This window comes from Lagenorhynchus albirostris, chromosome 13 (genome assembly GCF_949774975.1).
Source record: "Lagenorhynchus albirostris chromosome 13, mLagAlb1.1, whole genome shotgun sequence".
Lineage (NCBI taxonomy): Eukaryota > Metazoa > Chordata > Mammalia > Artiodactyla > Delphinidae > Lagenorhynchus > Lagenorhynchus albirostris.
In genome coordinates, this window is record NC_083107.1 from 87,114,045 (window position 1) to 87,137,684 (window position 23,640).

The 23,640-nt window shown below is 53.0% G+C and overlaps 1 protein-coding gene across 2 annotated transcripts; it reads left to right on the forward strand.

Moving 5' to 3' along the window:
- The first annotated feature begins 5,108 nt into the window (after positions 1-5,108).
- On the forward strand, positions 5,109-17,169 carry ADI1 (acireductone dioxygenase 1). Of its 2 annotated transcripts, none has more exons than XM_060169445.1 (4): positions 5,109-5,642; positions 7,625-7,744; positions 14,455-14,573; positions 14,788-14,916. In XM_060169445.1, the coding sequence occupies exons 1-4, from the start codon at positions 5,523-5,525 to the stop codon at positions 14,867-14,869; spliced, it is 441 nt and encodes a 146-aa protein (XP_060025428.1). In that variant the 5' UTR covers positions 5,109-5,522; the 3' UTR covers positions 14,870-14,916. The 2 variants fall into 2 exon arrangements, with proteins under 2 accessions (XP_060025428.1, XP_060025427.1); XM_060169444.1 differs by lacking the exon at positions 14,455-14,573 and adding an exon at positions 16,140-17,169 and having other exon boundaries at positions 5,117-5,642; positions 14,788-14,967.
- Positions 17,170-23,640: the final 6,471 nt, after the last annotated feature.

Sequence of the window (23,640 nt, forward strand, 5' to 3'; positions counted from 1 at the left end):
TATATGTCAACCCCAATCTCCCAATTTATCCCTCTCCACCTTTTGTGGTTTGGTTGGAGTCCTCCTGGTTTTCAAACTCTTTTTGGTGTGTGCACAATAAATTTTTACTAATTACCACTCTGGTGCTGCATTGGTTCCACTTCTGATATTTCTGAACGTTTGACAGTGTTTACCAGAGAATGTTCTGTGGAACACATTTAGAATTAGTGGTTGCCACTCTAGAATGGGGACAAGTTTTGTCACCATTAGACAATTTCTCCATGACAAACATCACCAGTTTTCAGAAGAGAGATAACATAAGCAGTTTCCTCAGTGTTTGACCTCAAAACCCTTTTTTTTGAGTCAGTTTCCTCAACATATGTGACTTGGAACACATTTGGGGAAAGGCTTTATTGGAACAAGTGTTTGGGGGACAGTAGGATCCCAAAGATGACAAGTGAAGATGGGAGAGGTGACCTCACACTGGAATAAACATTCGGTTTTATTTTCATCCTGGAGGCACGAAGGTTTGGGATTATTCACTGACATGCTGTAAATATGCCTGCATTTCCCCCCCAGGAAAAGGAGGCTAAGGTTGTGTGGATGTCTTCGACCTCATTTCAGAGATGCATTAAGATCAAGAGAAACGTTTTCCTTTTAATTAGTTTGAACAAAATTTTGCTGACTGGGGCCTCTAGGCAGCTGGTCCTGAACATTCCTTCTTTGTTAAGAAATCCAGACTCGTGCTCCCTTTTTCAGCTGAAAAAATTTACATGCACAGATGGCTTGTTTCTCAGTTCAAAATCCCAGAACTTTTTGTAAAAATTAGTATCAGAATTTTTCAAATATACACACAAAAAAGAACAGTTTCATAGGCATCCAATTCTCAGTCACCCAGCTCCATTCTATTAAAGTTCTTGTCCTTTTATGCGCTGAGTTAGTGAACTTGCCAGGTCTTCTTGACTTGTGGGATCTGGGGCCGTCCCACTGGTTTCATTCCGTAGGTCTTACTGTTAACTCTACATTTATTGATGGATGGACCCTTGTGTTTCACAAAAAAACTTTTATTTCTAGCTCTCTCTTTTAAAACGCTCCTGAAACAGTGCTTTTCGCCCAGGTGGTCTTTTGTAGCTTCTAGCTATTGCCATGTCCTCCATTATTTATTACGCCCAGTCTCCCTGAACATTTTCTATATTTTCCGGAAAGCCTTCCAGCTTCTTCCATTTAAAGACATTCGCTCAAGTTTGGCCCTAATGGGAAAGGAGTTTAGACACAGCCTCCCGCCATGGAATTGGGTTTGCTCTGACATCGCCTGGACTGGGGTTAGCCTGAGGGCCCGGGAGGGACGGGTGTTGAGCTGAAGACACAGAAGGATGAGAAGCCGAGAGCCGTTTTGCTCACCTCTTTTATTCTCTTTATTAGAAACTCTCCAAAAGTAGGAGGATTTGGCAGTTTGCATTTGTCGTGAGCATCCGTTGTGCTGTCTGCCCAGATGTTCCTTCTTTCCTGGGGCCACGCTGTCTCCCTGTCCATCCTGAGGCCGTGATGGGGCTGCCAGGCTCGGGGCTTCCCTGACGGCTGCCCACGTGGCCACAACCGGGCCTCGGACTCCCACAGAGACCCACCGTGTGGACACGTGGCTCTTGCTTGGCCACCTGGAAACTTCCATGAGACTGGATGTCCAGACACTACATCAAGAGCTCCTTTTCCCTGAATTACAAGCAGTTTCAGAGCTACTGGTGGCTGTTTCCTGACATGTACAAAAAGCTCATCCCGGTGGATGAGAATTAAGCCAAAGCACAGAGAAAAGCTAGTTGGGATGTGGAGAGACAGACAGAGCTGTTAAGTTCCTCCGAGCCCCAAATCCACTTGCGCTCAAGGCAAGGGATGCTCTAACCTTTCTCAGTAACATGAGCCAGGACCTCTGTTTTGTTTTGTCTGCTTAAGCAGCTTGTTGGATTTCAGTCACCTGCACCCTAAACAACAGAGCTGAGGGCTGCATTTTTTTTCTTTTAATTAGTGAAGTATAGTTGATTTACAGTGTTAGTTTCAGGTGTACAACATAGTGACTCAGCATTTTCGCAGATTATACTCCATTGTACGTTATTACAAGACAATGGGTATAATTCCTTGTTGCTTCTCTATTTTACACATAGTGGTTTGGGTCTGTTCCAGAGAGCTGCGTTCTTAAAGGGCAGGTGAGCGGACGAGAGCAGCTTGGTGAGGATGCCAGGACAGTACCCGCTTCCCCCGGGGCTGCGCGCTGCAGGAACGGGGTGAAGCCGGGTGGGTCACGTTGTTGCTGCCTGAGAGTGGCTTGGGCCGCAGCACAAAACTACCAGCATTGATCGTGTCCCTCACAAGACAAAGCAAAACAAAGCCCCGTTTCTCTTAAGAACGTCCTGATGAAATAGTAAAAATTATTAATTTTATTAATCTTGACACCCCCCCCCCCCGAGTAGACATCTTTGTAATACCTCTGGGGCAAAGCAGGAAGCATACAGAAAGCATCTCTACTGTTTGCCAAAGTTCCCTGGTTGTTTTGAGGGAAAAAGCTCTTGTATGATTGAGCTGCAAGCTGAGCTTGCCACCAAATAACTATGGTTATTCCAACCAGGGTGTTTGGCAGACATTTTCCCCAAAATGAACTGAGCCTTATATATATATATATATATATTTTTTTTTTTGGCTGCTTTGGGTCTTTGTTGCTGCGTGCGGACTTTCTCTAGTTACGGCGAGCGGGGGGGCTACTCTTCGTTGCGGTGCGCGGGCTTCTCACTGCGGTGGCTTCTCTTGTTGCGGAGCACGGGCTCTAGGTGCACGGGCTTTAGTAGTTGTGGTGTGTGGGCTCAGTAGTCGTGGCACACGGGCTTAGTTGCTCCGCGGCATGTGGGATCTTCCCAGACCAGGGATCCAGCCCGTGTCCCTTGCATAGGCAGGCAGATTCTTAACCACTGCACCACCACGGAAGTCCCGAGCCTGTCTTTTAAGAAAACAACCGACAGGACTTCCCTGGCGGTCCAGTGGTTAATACTATGTGCTTCCAATGCAGGGGGCACGGGTTTGATCCCTGGTCGGGGAACTAAAATCCCACAAGCTGCACCATAAGGCCAAAAAAATTAAAAAAAAAAAAAAAGGATATTTACGCTGAAAAATGGAAGTACGCAGGAGAAAAGTGCTTGGAGAAAGGAAGAGCAAAGAAGGAAGGTGGGACAACTGCATGTCAAAGCCCTGGCAGCGAGGAGGGGCGGGAGATGCAGGTGGAGGCCCGGGCAGGCAGAGGGCAGAGAACAAGGGGGAGAGGTGGTCAGGCGCCAGCCACACGGGCCGTGGAGCCAGGGCAGAGTTAGCAAGGAGGGTTAAAGTCGAGCAGTGACATGATCTGGTTTGTGTTTTTTTTTTTAAAGTTAGTTTTTATTTATTTTTCCTTCTTTTTCACTCTTTGAAGGAAATCAGTTCGTGAAGCATGCTCACAGGGACTGGGGAATTATGCTCGTTCGCCTTTTTTTTTTTTTTTTTTTTGCGGTACGCGGGCCTCTCACTATTGTGGCCTCTCCCGTTGCGGAGCACAGGCTCCGGACGTGCAGGCTCAGCGGCCATGGCTCACGGGCCCAGCCGCTCCGCGGCATGTGGGATCTTCCCGGACCGGGGCACGAACCCGTGTCCCCTGCGTCGGCAGGCGGACTCCCAACCACTGCGCCACCAGGGAAGACCCTGGTTTGTGTTTTTAAATATACGCTCTGCATAGGACGGACTGCAGTGGGGCAGAGATGGAAGCAGGCGGTCGATTCCAGTTGTCAGCAGCTCCATCAGGCAAGACGACAGGCAGGAGGAGGGGGACGCAGGGATGTGAGGGGATTTGTGGTGTGTTTGGAAGCTCAAATCCACAGGATTCGCTGTAGGTAGGACTGGATGTTGAGGGTGAGGGAGAGGAAATAGGAAAACCCCGAGGCTTTTGGATCAAGGCACTGGGTGGTTGGAGCTGCTGTTTACGGAGTTGGCAAAGGATAGAGAGAGGCATGTTTGGATGTGCGGGACTCGAGTTCGGTTTGGCCACGTTAGTTTTGCGGTACTTATTAGCCCTGGGACACTCCACAATGTTGTGGGCATGCGGAGAGGAGCCACAACTGGCGGGGCGGGGTAAAGAGCGGGCTGAAGGAACAGGGAGTGGCGGCTGTGATGAACTGGCTGATGAGAACAGAGGCTGTGGTTGGATCTGGGAACCTGAGGGAGTGGTGAGAAGGGTGAGGAGGGAAGGAGAGAGCAGTGAGGGGCAGAAAAAAAGTGGGCAGTGATGTTTCACGTGGAACCCTGAAGGATGAGCAGTAATTGTCAAGTGAGGCGCTGGAGAGGCAGGCTCTCTAAGAAGGATGTGGGCACACACGTGCCCACACGTTGCATCCTGTGTTTGCAGTCAGGGTGCAACGGAACCGAATTGAAATAAAAGTGTGCTCTTCACACAGTATTTCTGGAGGTTCTAGAGTCAGCTGTCTGCTTTGGGGATGTGCTGTCTGAGAGCGGTCCAGCCTGAGTCCCACACGTGTTCTAGTTACTTGATTCCCTGTTAAAGACACTGGGGTGAATGGCTGAGATAAGCTGATCTCTTTGATTGATCGATCTGAAGAGATAAACCTAGGCTGATTGAGCAGCTGGATTTTTCCCCCCTTGTCAGCTAAACTGATTAGAAATTCAAGGATTGGGAAGCTTGTATTTATTCTAGGACATGACATTATATAGGGAAAGGAGATGAGATGAAAAAGGGAAAAAGGAAGCAATTTAAAATTATAGGGTGGTATTGCAGACTGCTGATACTGTAAACATGGGGGGACGGAGAGTACAATATCCCACCCTGAATGGTGCCAAGGGTCCTCTGTGGTGACTTGATCTGGCTTCAAGCCACAGCTGTGCCCCATCTCAGCGGCACGGGCTTAACAAAAATCACTCTTTTTTTTGGCATTTGCTTTCTTCGCTGTAAAATACAAACTATTTAATCACGGTATAAATTGCTTCACAAGATGGCGTCTGGACGTTCAAGGAGACTGTAGCCCTCACCCCGCGAGGCATGTGCGCGGTGCTCGAGGGCTTTTAATTTTACCCGAGCCCGTGCAGCGGGAACACAGTGCCGGCCAAGCAGCCCCTCCCCCGGACGACTGAGTTCACGCAGGCCTGGCCACACTCGGCCTCCTGCACGAGGAGCTGACAGCCACGGGTGGGCGGTTGGCCCCGCTCAGGTTCGGCTCCGGGTGGTCACCGGGCCTGAGCCGAGCCGGCAGACAGCCCTCGGGGGACACCTGCCTCGCGCTCGGAGCCCATCCGCCGGCCCGCGGGAAGGAAGCCCTCGGCCCGGGGCCTTCGGAGCGCGTCCCGCCCGCTTTCCTTTCCCGCGCCGCCCTTCCTCCCTCCCTCCCTCCCTCCCTCCCGGCGGCTCCCGGGGGAGGGGTCGGGGGAGGGGCAGCCCGCGCGGGTCCCGGGTGCAGGTCCCTGGCTCAGACCGGCCCGAGCAGGTCCGGGGTCAGGCGGCGACGCTGCCCCCGGGCCCGGCCATGGTGCAGGCCTGGTACATGGACAAGTCGGCCGACGACCCGCGGCGGCCCCACCGCGGGGAGCCCGCGCGCCCGGTCAGCCTGGAGCAGCTGCGCGGGCTCGGGGTCCTTTACTGGAAGGTACGCGGGACCGGGGGCGCGGTCAGGGTCTTGCGGGGCGGGGGCTCTGGGGCGGGGTCGCGGGCGGGCGAGCCCTCCGCTCATCCCCGAGTTCCCGCGCGCCCCGCGCCCCCGGGAATGGGGTCGCCGCCATGATGGGACCCCGTGGGCCCTGCGCATGCCTGGCGGCGGGGCCGGGGGTCGGCGTCCAGGCCGTGGTGCGCACTGCGCAGGCTCAGTAGCGGGGTTGGGGGGGTGGGGGTTGGGGGTGTCGGCGCCCAGGGCGAGGCGGGGGCAGGGTGTGAGCTGTCGGAACGTGGCGGAGGGTCCGGTGCCGGCGGGGTCGTCGGCCGTCCGGGTTGAAGGCGGGACGGGAGGGGCGGGAGGGCTTGGGGTCCCTGCAGGGCCCGCGGCGAGTGCGGGTCTCCGGGGGAGGGGCCGGGCGCCCCCCACGACCTCCTGGAAGGCGGTGTCTTCAGGGCAGTATCGCGTGTGTTCTGAGAAGAAAATAGTTTTACTGCAAATCCCTGCACTTCGGGTTTCGCGGTACATGTGACAGTTTAAGAGCAGGTGTGAGACGGTGGCCAACTTCTGAATGTACCCAAAGGATACAGTAAGACGCTGTAAAAGTCACCTTTGCGGTTTTCCAGGAGATCAAACCCAGTTTCTCCTGCCTTCTCGTTGTGCTCTGGATGGTGAGGCAAAGGGCTGTCGAAATTAAACTTCGTTTACTCTGTATTTTCGTACCTTTCTTAATAATCACCGCGCTTGAGCAGCGACAGCAGGGGGAGCCTTTTTGCCTGTTCTGTTAGTGCCGCCGCAGGGCGGTAGGAAGCGCTCACGCGCTCAGGTTTGAAGGCGGATGGTGCACTAGTGCATACTGTGTGGATCTGCTCATTTGGGGAGTCGTCTTTCAGCAGCTAACGTATCGCCGACCAGTACTTTGAGGTATTCTGAGTTTGCTATTCAGTAGTTGGGATACCATGCGCATTTTATTGCAACATAAGGCAAAATGTGTGAAATTCTTTACCAGTAGTTTTAAGGAGGAGTTCATAGTAATGGTGTCTGGGGCCCAAGGGGTGTGGTTCATGAATAAGATGACCTTAAAATTGGACGTTAGGGCTTCCCTGGTGGCGCAGTGGTTGAGAGTCCGCCTGCCGATGCAGGGGACACGGGTTCGTGCCCGGGTCCGGGAGGATCCCACATGCTGCGGAGCGGCTGGGCCCGTGAGCCATGGCCGCTGAGCCTGCGCGTCTGGAGCCTGTGCTCCGCAGCGGGAGAGGCCACGTCAGTGAGAGGCCCGCGTACCGCAAAAAAAAAAAAAAAAAAAAAATTGGACGTTAAACAGTTGATGGGATTGTGATAAGTGGAAACAGGGAAAGGCCGTTCCAGGCGTAGGAAGGTGTCAGGAGCAGGGGTGTGGGGCTGTGAAGCATCAGGTGTTTTTGAAGAGCAGCCCATAATCGCATTTGGTTTAGAATGTAGGTGTTTTAAAAACAGGGAATAGGGACAGAGGAGTAGAAAAGGCAGCCCGGGCCAGGTGGTAGAAGGCCTCTTGTCTCTGTCTAAGGAATTTGCCTTTTATTTGTAGGCTCTGACAGCTTCAGGTGTTTTGGCCCAGGGAAGCAACGTAACCAAAGAGATGCTATCGAGAGATCAGTTAGACTTGCAGAGCGGATTGGTGGCAGAGGAACAGGGCATGGCGGTGTGGACAGGCTTGAGGCGATGAGAGCTTCCCCTGGGCTCCTGACGGTGGGACTGGAATCCCCCAGGCAGGACCGTTGCGGAGAAGGGAGGTGGGAATTAAACACAACTGCATAGTTTTTAGCTGTTATGGAGAGTGGGAAAACCATTAAAAGAAATAGGGAAAGGAGGGGGAGAAAGGTTGGTTTAGTATGGACAAAGGACTGGATGATAAATTTGGAGTATAATATTGGAGATCCAGAGAGAGAATGTCTCGATGCACTCATGTGGCCTCCTGTTTGTGTTTTAAACTCTTTTAGCTGGATGCCGACAAATACGAGAATGATCCGGAATTAGAGAAGATCCGAAAGGAGAGGAACTACTCCTGGATGGACATCATAACCATATGCAAAGACAGACTCCCAAATTACGAAGAAAAGGTGAGGGAGCGCTAAAGTATTTGAAAAGGGGAATCATTATATTTGCTACTAATAAACACAAGCTTCTCTTTCCTTTCTAATGTCTTCATTTTGGTTTTATATCAGAGTAATGCTGGCCTCATAGAATAGGCTGCAAAATACTCCCTCCTTTTCAGTTTTTTGGAAGAGTATGTGTAGAATGGGTTTAATTTTTCCTTAAGTGTTTGGCAGATTAACCAGTGAAGTCATGGGCCTGGAGCTTTCTTTGTAGGAAGGTTTTTAGCTACGAATTCAATTTTTTTACCAGATACAGGGCTATCCAGAATATCTGTTTCTTGAATAATCTTAAGTAGTTTGTGTCCTTCAAGGCATTTGTCCATTCCATCTGAGTTGTCAGATTCATTGGCATGAAGTTATTCAGACTATTCCCTTATTATCCTCACAATATCTGTAGAATCTGTAGTGCTGTCTCCTTCATTCCTGATATTGGTAATTTGTGTCCCTTCTCTCCTTTGCCCAAGTTCCACTAGAAGTTTATCAGTTTTGTTGATCTTACCAAACAGCTTTTGGTTTCATTGATTTTTCAATATTGTTTTTCTGTTCTCTATTATCTTGAATTCTGCTCTTGTCTTTATTTGCCTTCTTCTACTCACCTTGGGTTTAATTGCTCTTCTTTTTCTAATTTTTTAAAGTGGATGCTGAGGTCATTGACGTGAAGCCTTCCTTCTTTTTTTTTTTTTTGCTGTACGCAGGCCTCTCACAGTTGTGGCCTCTCCCGTTGCAGAGCACAGGCTCCGGACACGCAGGCTCAGCGGCCATGGCTCACGGGCCCACCTGGTCTGCGGCATGTGGGATCTTCCCGGACCGGGGCACGAACCCGTGTCCCCTGCATTGGCAGGTGGACTCTCAACCACTGCGCCACCAGGGAAGCCCCTCTTCTTTTTTAATATAGGTGTTTAGTTCTGTAAATGTTCCCCTGTGTGCTGCTTGAGTGGCATCACACAAATTTTGTTTGGTATTTTCATTTTCATTCAATTTAGGATATCTCTGAATTAACTTCCTTTTTGATTTCTTCTTTGAACTATATAGGTTTCTTGACATATGTTAGTTTCCAGTTATTTGGGGACTTTTCCAGAGATTTGTCTTCTGTTAGTTTCTGATTTAGCTCCATTGTAGTGAGAGAGTGTGTTTTGTATGATTTGAGTCCTTGTTTTATGGGCCAGAATATAGTCCATCTTGGTGAAGGCGCCATGTGAGCTTGAGAAGAATGTGTGTTCTACTGTTGTTGGTTGAAGTATTCTGTGAATGTCAATTATTTCCAGTTGATTGATGGTGCTGTTCAGTTCAACTGTATCCTTACTGTGGTTAGAGGCATACTTGTTTAAGACTGTTATGTCCTCCTGGAGATTTGACCCTTTTGTCATTACATAGTATACACCTTTATCCCTTTTGAGTTTCTTGTACTGAAGTCTGCTTTGTCTGAAAGTAATGTAGCTCCTTGAGCTTTCTTTTGGTTAGTGTTAACATGGTGTTTCTTTCTCCAGATCTTCACTTTTAACCTATTTGTGTATTTATATTGATAGTGGATTTCCCGTAGATAGCATATAGTTAGAGGGTTTTTTGTTTGTTTGTTTTTTGCTTTTAATCTATTCTGACAGTCTGTCTTTTAATTGATGGATTTAGACCATTCACATTAAATTGATTATTGATGTGGTTGGATTGATACATACCATATTTGTAACTTTTAATTTATTATACTTGTCCTTTATTATTTAAAAAATGTACTCTTTTTCTTCCTTGTCTGATTTTAATTGAGCATTTTGTGTGATTCTGTTTTCTTTCCTCTTAGCTTATCATTTAAAAAAATGTTTTAGTGATTGCCTTAGGATTTTATTTATTTTATTTTTTTATTTTTTATTAATTAATTAATTTATTTTTGGCTGTGTTGGGTCTTCGGTTCTGTGCGAGGGCTTTCTCTAGTTGCGTCGAGTGGGGGCCACTCTTCATCGCGGTGCGCAGGCCTTTCACTGTCGCGGCCTCTCTTATTGTGGGGCACAGGCTCCAGATGCGCAGGCTCGGTAGTTGTGGCTCACGGGCCTAGTTGCTCCGCGGCATGTGGGATCCTCCCAGACCAGGGCTCGAACCCATGTCCCCTGCATCGGCAGGCGGACTCTCAACCACTGTGCCACCAGGGAAGCCCTGTTTTCATTTTTAAGTAGTAAATTATATTGTGAAGAGGTTTAAATCCTATTTAAAAATACTCTTTAATTACCGTATAGTTAGCATTTCTGATGCTCCTTACTCTGTTGCATGAGTCCCTGTTTCCATTTGGAAACTCAAGTCTGAGTTGGTCTTGGTTGATTGATTTATCTTCTGGTTAAAGGTCATGTTTTCTCACTTCTTTGCGTGTTTGGTAATTTTTGATTGGATGCCAGACACTGTGATTTTGTTCCCTTGGGTGCTGGATATTGTTGTATCAGTATAAATATTCTTGAGTTTTGTTCTGGAATGCATGTAAGCTTATTGGAAACAATTTGATCCTTTTGGGTCTTTCCTTTAAGACTTGTTAGGTAGACCAACCTGTAGCTAATTATTCCCCACTAAGGAAGCACAGTTCCTTTGTGTACACCACACAAAGCCCCGTGAACAGTGAGGTTTTCCCAGTCTGACTGGTAGGAGAGGCACTGTTCCTGGATCGGTGTCAGTGCCAGGAGCTGCTCCTTTCAATCCTGAAGAATCCGAGTGGTTCTCTCCCAGCCTCAGGTAGTCTTCCTAGGCCCATTCTGATGTGCTCTCAGAAGAAAACTGGAGGGAGATCCTCGGCGGGTCTTTGGGATTTTCTCTGTGAAGTTCTCTCCTTGGGTACTCCCGTCTTGCATGCTAGCTCCCTTGGTCTCCCCAGATGCTCAGCTCTGCTCTTCAGCTCAGGGTGCCCTGCCTGGGTCCCCCGCTCCCTGCACCACCGCCTGAGAACTCTCTCAAGGTGTGAACTAGAGCAGGAGTAGGGTTCCCCTCTCTTGTTTCTGCCTCACGGGTCACTTTCTTCCCTTTCCTGGTGTCTGGTGTTTTTCAAACCATTCTTTCTTATATTGTGTTTGTTTTGACTGTTGGAGGTGGGAGGGGAAATCCAGTTTCTGTTACCCCATCTCATATGGAAGTGAAGTCAGCATTGTTTTAAGCTGTTAGTTTTATGGTAATTCCCGGGTGCCCGTTAATAAAGAAACTCACTGATCCTTGGCAAAATGAGAAAACAGATGTGCAGAGTTTTTAATAAGTTAAATGACTGCCTTGTTTTTGGAATTGTTATCTTTGCTTTCTCAGGAATAAGGTGACTCCGTTATGAAACAATAGCGACAATAATAGTTGTCTTAGAATTTTTCTTTCTTGACAAAAGTTGGCAGCTGTGTAGGGACTTCCTGGTGGCGCAGTGGTTGGGGGTCCGCCTGCCGATGCCGGAGACACGGGTTCGTGCCCCGGTCCGGGAAGATCCCACATGCCGCGGAGCGGCTGGGCCCATGAGCCATGGCCGCTGAGCCTGCGCGTCTGGAGCCTGTGCCCCGCAACGGGAGGGGCCACAACAGTGAGAGGCCCACGTACCGCAAAAAAAAAAAAAAAAGCTGGCAGTTGTGTTGGTCCCAAGACTTTTTCTTTCATCGAGCTGAGCTATGAACTGTGACGCTATGAGGAAAATAAACGGCTCACTGAGCTTTAGCCTCTTAGTCTTATCATTGGACACCTGGAGGGGGTGTGGACCGCTTCCCATGGTCATGTTGATAAAGCCAGGCCCAAAACCCAGGTCCTCCCCCTGGTCTCAGGCTCTTTCTGCTGAACCCGCCAGGAAGGCTCCCTTCCATTAGCTTGGATGTCTTCTGTGTGTGTTCCTGAAAAAGAAAATATAAGTAGGTGAACCAACACTTAACACGTTGACCTAAGAATGAAAGTGGTGCAGCGACACCAAAATTGTTTAAAATAGATGTGTTTTGTGTTTTTTATCTCCTTACTTTGTTCTATATCAAATTATTCTTGTCACTCAGAGCACAAATATTATAACACCTTACAGAATGACGAAAGTTTTCACCAAGTGCCCTACTGAGTCATGAGATCCTCTGAGATTTAAATGGTGTTTTCTTACTTGGAATTTTAGACTTCCCATCTTCCACAGAAGGGGCTCATATATTGTAAATGCTAGTAGTTAGATTATTTTCATCATTACCATCTTGTAGAATAGCTTCTCTCCTGAAATAAAACCCTGTTCCTAATACAGGCTTATCTCTCTTGTTCTTGTAAAGCAAACTTCTTTATTATCTGATTATCTCGTGTTTGCCTTAGGTTTCCTCGTGGTTAGACTCAGGTTGTGCGTTTTTGGCAGGAATTCTACAGAAGTGGTGTTGTGTCTGCCCAGGGTACCCTGCCGGGAGGCACGTGCTGTCAGAGGGTTGTGTCACCGGTGATGCTGAACTTGGTTAGGCTGGTGCCCATCAAGTTTCTGCGTTGTGAAGTGACCATTTTTTCCCCTGTGTAACGAATAAGAAATTTGTGGAGAGTTACTTTTCGACTGTGAATATCGTGTTTTCTATCAAACTTTGACTTGGTGATTTTAGTAAATCTTGATGGTTCCTGCCTGAAACAGTGTCAGTGTCAGGGTGAAAACGGTGCCCTTCCAGCCGTCATCCTCCTGTACTGAGCTGGCCTCTCCGTTCTCTGCTGTTGATGTACATCCACACGGGCTTATGGAGTCTTATTTAATGCTCTGTAGTCCATTCCTGCCACGATCCACTTTGATGTTCAGATTGTTCCAGACTCGGCAAGTGGGCACCCCTGTCAGTGGCCCCTGCCCTCCTGACGCGTCCCCTCATGCTCATCAGCACCTCCGTGCTGTCTGGGTCAGCGTGTTCCAGGCTTTTCCCCTGACCCGGCCCTGGAATCGGCTGTTCTTCCGGGGACTTAGAAACCCAGACAGGGCGCTTGGTGCCCTCATTGCTACTCTGGGGTCAGTGCCCAGGTCCTTCTGCCAACTGGATGAGGGGGGGAGAGAGAGAGAGAGAGAGAGAGAGAGTGTGTGTGTGTGTCCGTGTGTGTATGTATATGTGTGTGTCCGTGTACGTATGTGTGTGTGTCTGTGCGTTTGTGGCCATCTGTGTGTATCCATGTGTATGTTCGTGTGTCTGTGTGTGTGTCTGTGTGTGCGTGTGTCTGTGTATATGTGTGTGCACATATGTATATCTGTATGTCCGTGTGTCTGTGTGTGTCTGTATGTGTTTGTGTGTGTCTGTGCATGTGTGTGCCCATGTGTATATGTATGTATCCATGTGTATATGTGTGTGTCCGCTTGTGTGTGTGTCCGTCCCCGTGTTAGTCCGTGTGTGTCCGTGTGTGTCCGTGTGTGTGTGTCCGTGTGTGTCCCCGTGTGTGTGTGTGTGTGTGTGTGTCCCTGTGTGTCCGTGTGTGTGCATGTCCGTGTGAGAGCAATCTTCGGTTCACACTGATGCCTCTGAGTCCAGTCACACTCCTGGGACGACTCCTCAGTCTGTAGAGAGAGACTCGGGTCTCTGTCCTCGCACAGCAAGAACCCGGCTCCAGTCCCGCCGGCCCTTCTACACACCCCGCGCTTCCGGGGTGGCAGATGCAGCCGCGCTGTTACGAACAGCAGACCGGTCCCTGGAGTTCCAGGCTTGTTTGTGGTCCTGTCTTAGACTGAGGATGTAGTCAAAGTAATGTGTTCAGAAGGTACTTAGATGAGTTTTCTCTTCCTTCTTTGGTTATGAGCGTCTCTCTTGATTTCAGACGTATGGCCCCCCGCCACCGCCCCCAAGCCTGTTTTCATTTTATTTATGTCTGTGTAAAACATACTAGGTTCTAAAGCCAAAATTACGCAACAGGGCAGATCCGTGTCCCCGCCTCCTCCACACCGTACCGCTGACCCCGCTGTGCCCCGCGCTGCTGGTCTCCGGTTGTCGTGATGGTGACTCCCGTCCGCTGTGTATTCTCCCTCTCTGCTTGGGCCTGTGAATTGTTCCCAGTGTCTTACGGCCAGTACGGCAGGGAGTGACGTGTGCACATTGTGTGTCACCAGGGCGTCTCTTCAGGGTGAACCCCATGAGGGGTGCGGGGTCAGCGTATGCTCAGTTGTGCTGACCTTCCGGGGGCTCTGGGCCCCGAGCGGCGGGGGGCCCGTCCTCACAGCCTCACCGGCCCACGGGGTTGACAGGGAGGCGTTCATGTGCTGTGCTCTCACTGTCAGTGGTGATTTTCCAAACATCTGTGGATTTTCCAGAAACGTGCCGACATTATTCAAGGAAAGCTTTAAAACTCCTGCGCAGGAGGGGGAGAGATGGGAGATCATAACAGGGCAAGATGGGCGTTTACTGTAGGATTCTTTCAACTTTTGTTCGTATTTGAATATTTTTATTATGAACGTTAGAGGGATAAAGATCTGAAAAACACAAAAGTACATTTGGACAGGTGGAAAGTGTTTGTTGAGACGGTGACTGCCTTCCTCAGATGCACACGTGGCTTCTGATCTGCCCGTGTGATCAACGCGACTGCTGTGTGCATTTGATCTCGTGATGGTGTGTGCGAGGGATCGCGTGATGTGTGTGTGCGTGTGTGATCAGCATGATGGGGTGTGTGATCACGTGATGTGTGTGTGCATGTGTGATCAGCATGATGGGGTGTGTGATCACGTGATGTGTGTGTGCGTGCGATCAGCGTGCCTGCCGTGTGTGCTGCAGGAGCCAGGATGTCTGCGTGGGAGTCTAGGCTCTACACACCCAGGCTGTGTGATGTTGGGCTGGCGACCTAGCCTCTCTGAGCCACATCCCTCATCTGTCCATCTGCAGAGAGCACCTGAGTGAGTTATTCATATAAAGCACTGAGAGCGTTGCCCGGCACGCGGTAAGCGCCGTGTGTTCCTTCTTTCCTTTCCCGCTAGTCCACCGGTCGGCTCCACAGAGCATTGTAGCTCCTGCCCCCTCGTACGGAGGATGATATTTCCTATCTGTGGAGCACGTGTCTGGCAGCTCAGTCCTGGTGTTCAGGGCTCACGAGAACCCCTCCTGCTCTAGATTAAGATGTTTTATGAGGAGCATTTACACCTGGATGATGAGATCCGCTACATCCTGGACGGCAGTGGGTACTTCGACGTAAGGGATAAAGAGGACAGGTGGATCCGGATCTTCATGGAGAAAGGAGACATGATCACTCTCCCCGCCGGGATATACCACCGCTTCACGCTGGACGAGAAGGTGGGCCTTTCGTCTTCTCTGCTGGGGCCTGGTCTGTGCACGGACGTGGACACTCAGCCTTGCGGCGTGAGGCGAGGATGCTACCTACCTCTGAGCGAGTGGCCGGCGCCACAGGGCCCCCCGCCCGCCCGGGCCCGTGCACACAAGTCAGCGGGAGGCATCCGTCCAGGGGTCCGGCTTTGTGCGGGTCTCAGGGTCACTGCTCCCTCGTCATTTTAAGAGCATTTCAGTTGGGCCTTAACAGTCGTGCACTAGAGCCACCGAGACCGGCCACAGAAGCGGGAATAGGGCGGCTCTGAGGGTCTCTGGGTGTGATTCGGACGAATCTGAGATTGAAGCACGATTTTTGGCTGGGAACTGAACGCACTAGGTTTAGAACTCAGGATTATGAGGCGGTGTGTGAAGAAGGGTCGCCTTGCCACCCCTGTTCCCAGCGCCCAGTATCTCTCCCTGAAAGTAACCACTGTATGTCCTTAAAAATCTCCTTAGTGCGCTGTCACGCATATCAGGCGAACGTGAGCCAGTATCTTTCCCTTTTCCTCGGGAGGCAGCCGACTGCCGCAGGTGGGGCTGCATTTTCCTTCTTTCTGCTCGTCGTGCTTTGGGATCGTTTCGTTTCAGGATGTAAAGGGCCTCGTTCCTGTTTACAGCTGCCTGGTGTCCACTGTGGGACGTACCCTGATTTAGCCCATTGACGGCTGACCCCTAAAGATGGGTACGCCAACTGTTTCCAGTTTTTTGCTGTTGTAAACGGTGCCGTAATAAGTAACCTCACACATTCGTCATTTTGTACTTAAGTGAGTGTACCTGAGGGATAAATTGCTGAAAGTGAACCCTGGATGGACAGATGTGCACGTTTCTACTGTGACGCAGGCTGCCCTCCCTTCTAATTCGTGGAAAACCGGTACCAAAGGAAGCAGGAGGGGAGGAGGGGCACACGCCCAGGCGGGGTCAGCGCTCACGGCTGGGGTGTTTGCCGAGAGAGGGCAGGGTCAGCGCTGAGCTGGAGCCGCAGATGCTTTGGCCGCCCGAGCACGAGGCCTTCTCGCCGTGGCACCGACGCTGCCTCTCAGAAGATGGAAGAAAGTGCTAAGACCCAGGGATAAAACAGCAAGGAGCGTTAACCTCCGTAGCTGGTCTAACCGTTGCTGCTGTGTTTGCTTGTTTTCTAGAACTACGTGAAGGCCATGCGGCTGTTTGTGGGAGACCCAGTGTGGACGGCGTACAACCGGCCGGCTGACCACTTCGAGGCCCGCGGGCAGTACCTAGAGTTTCTGGTGCAGACGGCCTAGCGGTGCCCTGGGGTCTGGCGCACCCCGGCCCCTCTTGTGAAGGTCTCAGGCCTGATGCAGCAGAAAAGCAGTCGTATTCTCTTTGCTTTTGTGTTGTAGACTTGAGGCTAGGTGAGCTTTCCTCTGCGAGACTGTTGGATCAGAATACGTTTTAATGGGAGCAGCTATAGAACCGGTTTGCACGTGGAAGCACCTGTGGAGATCTGGGCAAATCCGCTCATTTTCTCTGATTCAGGATCAGTAGTCAGTGGTCCTGTGTCAGCTCATGCCTTCAGCTGCGACCCAGTGAGTTTCAGCGCCCCAAACGCAGCCACTTAGCTGCCCCATCTGGACCCGATTCTTGGACTTTAAGCAGATACCAGGCGAGGCCACGCCTGCCCTGTGCGAAGGAGTGACAGTGGATGACAGGAGTGAGCAGAGAGAAGACGCTTTTCTCCCAAAACACGGGGGAAGCTGGGTAGGGGGTGCCATGGGGGATGCGCTGGCGTGTTAGGGGGACCCTCGCTTGATTATGCCACGTTTTTGTTCACGATAAAGTAGCTGCCTTAACGTTATGCTTGTGGCTTGGAGTTACCTTATATTCTGGTACATGTGGTTCCTTAAAATCACCCCAGTTAGATCCTTTGTGGGATTGTATGTGTGTATAATTAATTTTTATTTTATCTGGGTTATTACTTGTTCCAGGTGAGATTTCTAGGTTAAACTCCCTACAGTAAATCTCTTTTACAATCAAGCCTTTGAATTTTAACAGAAACACTTGTACCTTTTTTTTTAGTTAACAATTCTGAGATACAATTATACCTAATTCGTTATAATCATAGAAAAACCCTAAATTAACCTCATATTTGAAGGGCAGTTTGCTTTAAGTATTTCTTTTAAACTGGATTAAAAATCTTTATGTTAAAAGTGATCTGTCAGGACTTCCCTGGTGGTCCAGTGGTTAAGACTCTGCGCTCCCAATGCAGGGGACACGGGTTCGATTCCTGGTCTGGTCTAAGATCGAACTGGGAGCTAAGATCCCACATGCTGCACAGTGCGGCCAAATTAAAAAAAAAAAAAAGAAAAGCGATCTGTCATCACTTCCACATTGTTCTTGGGGGCGTGTGTCCACGGCACAGAGGAAATTCTGAATTTTAGGATTAACGTGCGCGCTGCGATGATAACACCACCAGCCCCCCAGGGCCTTGCGTGCTGCTGTCCTCGTTCTTCCCTTGATGGGCCTCCAGGGACGCCCCGGAGCAAGGGCGGCTCCTTCTGCAGGCCTGGCACAGCGCTAGAGAGCACGGTCCTTCGTGCGTTCACAGTCGTCAGGACGCTACGTCGGGGTCTCCCAGGAGCACACGGCTGTGAGCTGAGCTGTCCGTCTGGAGCCAGGTGCACCCGCTTGTTGAGTAAGACACGACTCCACGTGTGTTATTTTACAAACGTGTCCTCTCTTGAAAGGCATGTAGCACTTACTGGAGGGCGGCTACGGCTGGGATGTGATGAGCCAGAACGTGAATTAATTGCCCTTGGGGGTAGCTTCACACTGGTTCACGTGTCGGCACTTTAAAGCAATGCCCGCTTTCCCCTTGTTCCTACTGAGGGTGTCTGCCGTGCACCCCGACCGTGTGAGGAGACAGCCGGGTTTGGGCCCGTGCCGTGGTTTCCGTCCAGAGGCAGGCGTGGCCAAGCCAGGAAACGGCCAACCTTGTCCTGCCTTGATCCAGGTTAAACATGTAGCTAACTGACGTTTTAGCCGCTCGGTACTTTCCCTGCTCGAAATCCAGCCTTTAAGGCTCCTGCCTTCCTAGGGTGTTCCGCTCTGTGTGCTTCGTCCGTGTGTCCTGAGTGGGCGTGGCTCCGTCGTCTCTGACGTTTATCCAGAAGGAAAGGTGGTGGGCGAGCAGGGCAGCCCCCGCCCCTGCTGCAGATAGCCTCCCGGCCAGGTGCTCCACTGACTGTCGCTAATTAGAAGCAGGTAGAGCGCTGTGGGCGTTCAGCTGTTTCTGCCCTTCAGATAAGAGTTCTCATCTACTCGTTCCGTCCACACCCACAGAGAAGTTGTAAGTATATTACAGCGAATTTCCCTATATTTACTTTCATCTGTGTTCACTCACGTACCAATGATATTACTGTATACGTTTTGAAATGTAAGCTATTTATAATCTATTGAGAGAAAAAATAGTCTCCTTTCGGTAACAATATACATACATTACACCCCAAAAAATATTCTCAGTAGCTTTCTCTGGATAGTAAAATTATAGATTACTGGTTACGTTTTTAGTTTTGTCCATATATAGTTGATAATTTGTCTACAAAGAACACAGTAAGCTACTCGTCTGAACTCTCAACATTAAGACTCCTAAGTCGGTCTCTAACAGAAGGGAGTGTGGTGGTCTCGTCAGGACTGGAACCGGGGTGAAGCAGGAAGGGCTGCGGGGGGCTTGGGGCGCAGCCACCCCACGTCTCTCTCGGTTTGCTTTCTGGGTCCCTGTTTCTCGTGTCTTGTCCCCGGGTCCCGTGTCCTAAGTTGTGGTTGAGAAAACACGGCTGCTAGGTTGAATTCTTGCACCAAAGCAGCGCTTTAAAATATGGAAGTGTCGGATGCCGATCTTGCCAGAACGAGGCAGTCGCATGTGCGAAGCCCGGGTGCAGCCTCCTGTCTGTCTAGTGTGGCTTCCCTGCCACTCGGCCGACGCCCTTACGGGGGCTGCTCACCGGCCGCCTCTCACCCCCCACCCTCCGGTTCCCACCAGGCTCAGGAAAACCAGACGTTCACACCCGGAAGCTGGTGGCAGTCCTTAGTGAACTGCGAGGAAGCGTTCGTTCGGACCAAATTGCTGGTAAGCCCCAGACGGCTTTTCAGTTTCCTTGGGAGGAGTCATCCTGAGTGGAGGTGGAGTCAGTCTCTTTAAGGAGGTACTGATGGGGTGACTGGTAGGAACGCGAGCGGGGGCGGTGCCCAGCCACAGCAGGTGGTGGTGCGGGCTGATTGGCCGGAAGTCAGGAGCAGAGCCCCCCACCCTGCAGGCAGAGCCCCCCGACCCTGCAGACAGAGCCAGAGCTCAGACACGCGAGCAGGACAGGAGGAGGTGGTGCCCGCGGCTGGCGGGGGGTCACGTGGAGGCTGGTGGGCAGGTGCTGAGGTGAGGGCTGACGCCTGCTGCTAACGAGGCTTAGCCCAGGTGATGGGCCTCGTCCCACCGGGGACCCTGATCCTGTGCTGCTCCCTGGAGCTCAGGCCTCGCAGGGCTGGCGGGAGTGCATCCGGGTGACGGGCAGGTGCCTGACCCTCAGTCCCGCAGGTCAGCCCCGCCGGGGAACTCGGTGCAGACGGGTTTGGGGCCTCGCTGCTCGCAGCCCACTGCCCGGGAGGGGTGGGTCTCTGCCCAGCTCCCGCCGCACGCTTCCCGGGGCTGGCGTTCTGGGTCGGGAGCTCAGAGGAGAGGCGGCGGGCGTCTCCCACGTGCGGAAGGAGCCGCGCGGTTCCCGGATGTGGGGTGGAGCCGCTCGGGCTCCACGCCAGGGCGAGGAACCGCGGCCTATATCGCTTGAAGAGGGAGCCCGTCTCCCTGGGCTCTAACACACCTCCCCGGCAGCCCGCGGGCGAGGGCAGCAGCCCCTGGAGGCGGATCAGAGCAGGGTTCACGCTTACTTTGCGGGTTGCAGCTCCTCAGAAGTGAGGGCTGCCGCAAGCCTTGCCGCGGGGAACAGCCGCTCCGGAGCCGGCGGGCCGAGCCCTGTGTCTCCGTCCGTCCCCGCCACCAGCGCGGGACGCAGCACAGGCCCCGAGTTCCCGCAGCTCAGGGGCTGCAGACCAGGAGCAGGGGCCGGCAGGTCGGGTTCTGGGGGGCCCCTTCCTGGCGCAGAGGGAGAGCCAGCCCTGGGGTCTGCGGCACCGACCCCTCGTGGGCCCCTCCTGACGCCACCCCACTGCGGCCGCCCGGTCCATGGCACACTGACAGCGGAAGCTGAAGAGCTTTCCCTTGGAAAATGAAGTCAGGCTCCTCGTGTTGGCGCAGAACACCGGCCTCCGGCATCCAGGAGCGGTGGAGAGCCCTCCGCTGACCGGGGGGGCTCCCCTGGCTGCCGAGGCCGCCAGGCAGCTCAGCACCGGGACTGAATCGCACAGCCCTAATCCTGCTGACGGAGATGGGAAATCTGCCTCCAAAGATGTTTGAGCGTGGGTGCGCGCGCACCCCAGCCCCGGACAAGGGTGCTGCAAGCTCCCAGCGTGCATCCTCCCCGTGTGCTTGGGGGCCCTGGGGCGGGAGGGGCCCTTCTGGAGGCAGGGGAGGAGCCTGGGGGGCTGGGGCCGCTTGTTGGCATAGCCGCGCCCTGCTGCTTTGGGAGAACCTTCGGCAGCTTCCCAGGGAGCAGGTGCTGCTTCTCTGAGTTCCCAGGTGTTCTCACGTCTCTGCCTTAGGAAGTCGTTATTTTTCGAAGCACCCTCTGAAATGCGGTAGCGGCCAGGGTCCTGATGGGAGGAGGGCACCCAGGTCGGTGGGTCTGGGGCTGGCTCGTCCTGCAGCTCAGCACCCTGGGCCTGTGTGCACAGCGACCTGTTGTGGAATGAGGTCTGATTTTCCAAGGAAAGCAGCCCTCCGCTCAGACCCCCTCCTTTGTCTTCGTCTTGTTATTGTATTTTAATGCCTTTTATTTTCCAGGTTTAAGATGCTCGTGTTTGTTTTGCACAAACTCTTCCAAGAAATCCCCAGTTCTAAAACCCGAAGGGAATCTCATCTGAGTGATACAGGAGCCGAGCAAAGGATACAATGAAATCAATGCGATTTGCTTTTGCACCCATGTTTTCGGGCCCGCCCCATCGTTAATTAACCCCGATGGCTGTCTGGTGAGGCAGGACGTGGGGTGCCCCGACGTTATCGATGGCCCCTGCGGGGCACGGAGGGGGCACACAAGGACACGCTGGCAGAGCCACACTCCCTGGGGGCTGTAGAGGGTGTAAGGCAGAGGGGCTGCCCGCGCGGACCCAGAAGCACGGCAGGTGGTTTGTTCCCGGGTATCTAACAAATCCGCTTTAATCCTCCCGAGAGTGCTACCAGCAGGGGTCATGGGCTGGATACTAACCACCAAAAATTCATGTCAGCTGGGAGCTCAGAGCGTGACTTTATTTGGAAATAGGGCCTTTGCAGATGTGATTGGACAGGGCTCTCGGTGAGGTCCTCCTGGGTGAGGGCGGGCCCTGAACCGAGGCCTGGGGCCCTTACAAGAAGAGCAGCCACGGAGGCAGACGTGTGAGGACCCCTGAGGACCGAGGAGGGGGCTGCAGCTGGAGCCCCCAGAGGAGCCGGGCTCACAGACGCCTGGGGTGCGCACCGCTGGCCTGCACGTGAGGTGGGGGACACGGGTGGTGTCCAGCTGCCCTGTCCGTGGTGATTTGCTGCGGCAGCTTCGGGAAACTAACCCAGTCTTTCAGATGAGACCCTGGGGCTGGGAGGGTTCAGCTTTCCACCCACAGTCGTGCAGGCGGTGAGCAAGGGCTGGCCCCAGGCCGGCGTCTCCCCAGTGCTGGGTGTGGGGAGGACCCGGCACACCCGTGGGCCAGGATGGAGCCCTGGGCACCGTCCGCACTGCTCGCAGGTGTCCCAGGTTGTCGTCCTGGTGGACGGCGCCTGTCTCTGAAACCAAAACCCTTTCCCTGTCGCCGCCGGCCCTGCTGGTCCTGCCCCAGGAACGTGTCTGTCGGTGCCCCCGTCGCTGTCCCCCGGCTCCGCTGGTCCCCGGCCCCCCCCCCCCCCGCATGGGTGCACCCGGGTCACGTCCTCCCGGAGGGATCCTTAGTTGAAGGCTCCTGACTGGTGGCCGGAGTCCACCCTGCTGTCTGGCCGCACGTGGCCACCTGGCATCGCAGTCACCCTGGGCGCCTGTGTTGTCTGCTGGCCACATCGGCGCCGTCTCGAGGGGGCGTCCTCCGTGGGCTGTTCCGTCGTCTTCCTGGCTGGAGCGAGTCTCTCCCGAGCCTTCTCCCACCTTGCCTGGCACCCGCCAGGTGCCCCGCTGTTGGGAGTGCCTGGGGTTGGCCGTGAGCACCAGGCGAGGGCCCAAGGCCGTGGGAGCTGCACCGGCTCACAGTGCTGGCGGCGCAGCGGGCCTCGCTGAATGAGCGGCCCTCTGCCCGGGGGGCGGCCGGGGTCTCGGGGCCGCAGCGCAGCTCCGTGCCGGCCGGGCCTGGTCCTCACGCGCAGCTGGCAGCGTGCGCTGCGTGGGGTCCAGGGCGAGTGGCCGCTCCGGCCCTGGGCGAGCCTCACGGGGACGGAGGGACCGTCCCGGGCTCCACAGGTCTATTTGAGGGAATCGTCCTGCACGGCCTGTCCTGTGTGTGCGTGTGCGTGCATGTGCACATGCGGGTGAGTGTCACAGTACGTGAATACGCGCGTCGCTAACCCGAACAATTCCGAGGCAGCGTGTGAAGGCCCTTCGCGCGATGGGCCCCGGCCACGCCCCTGGAAAACGCACTGTAGACCTTGGGTGTGGCCCCAGCAGCGCTCTCCTGAACGCACGTCTTGTCAGCGTCAGCGTCAGCACGTGGAGGAACGACTGACGTTTTCTCTGTGGCTCGAGCATACGGTATGGATTGAAGTATTTGTATCGTGGACGGGGGGACACTTAACGCTGTGTCCCGGTTTTTGGTTTGGCTTTGCTTTCCGCGATCGCGAAGGGTGCCGCACACCCTTGTGGGCCGTGGGCCTTGGGCGCCTGCGGTCCAGCAGCATCGGCGCTCCCGCCAAGGCTGTTGGTGAAGCGACCCTCCTCACTCTGCTCCCCTCGCTCCTGTGTGCTCTCTCCCTCCCGGGCCCTGAGGGTTGTGGAGCCTGGAAAGCCCTGCACTGCGGCTCCCACTGCCAGGCCAGGCCTCGCCCCTCCCAGGGCACTAGCGCTGTTCCCCGTGGGCCGCTGAGGCCCCAGGATGACGAGGTTGTCTGAGTGTCCCTGTGTCGTGACACCCGACCCGCAGGGACCGGCTGGCCTTCCGTGGCAGCAGTGGGAACCATCTGCAACCAGGTGTCAATTGCTTTGTATTTCCAGAAATCGAGAGAAAGCATAAAGGATGACATTGAAACACCACCATTCTAAAAAAAGGCCTGGCGCTCTGCAGACACTGGTGAGTCTCCCAGGACCATCCCCCAGCCCCTTCCTCGCTCCCCTGGGACACTCACTGAGCCACGTGGTTCCTGCACCTGTTTTTCTCCAGTTCTGCAGACGTGTACCTACAAACAATGTTTGTATTTTAAAAATAAATGGCATTTCATTGTATATACAATCCTAATCTTGATTATTTGAGCAGGTTTGGGATATGTCCATGTGAATACATGTCCAGATTATTCCTTTTAATTGCTGTATATACTGTTCAATTATAGAGCATGTCACACTATCACTA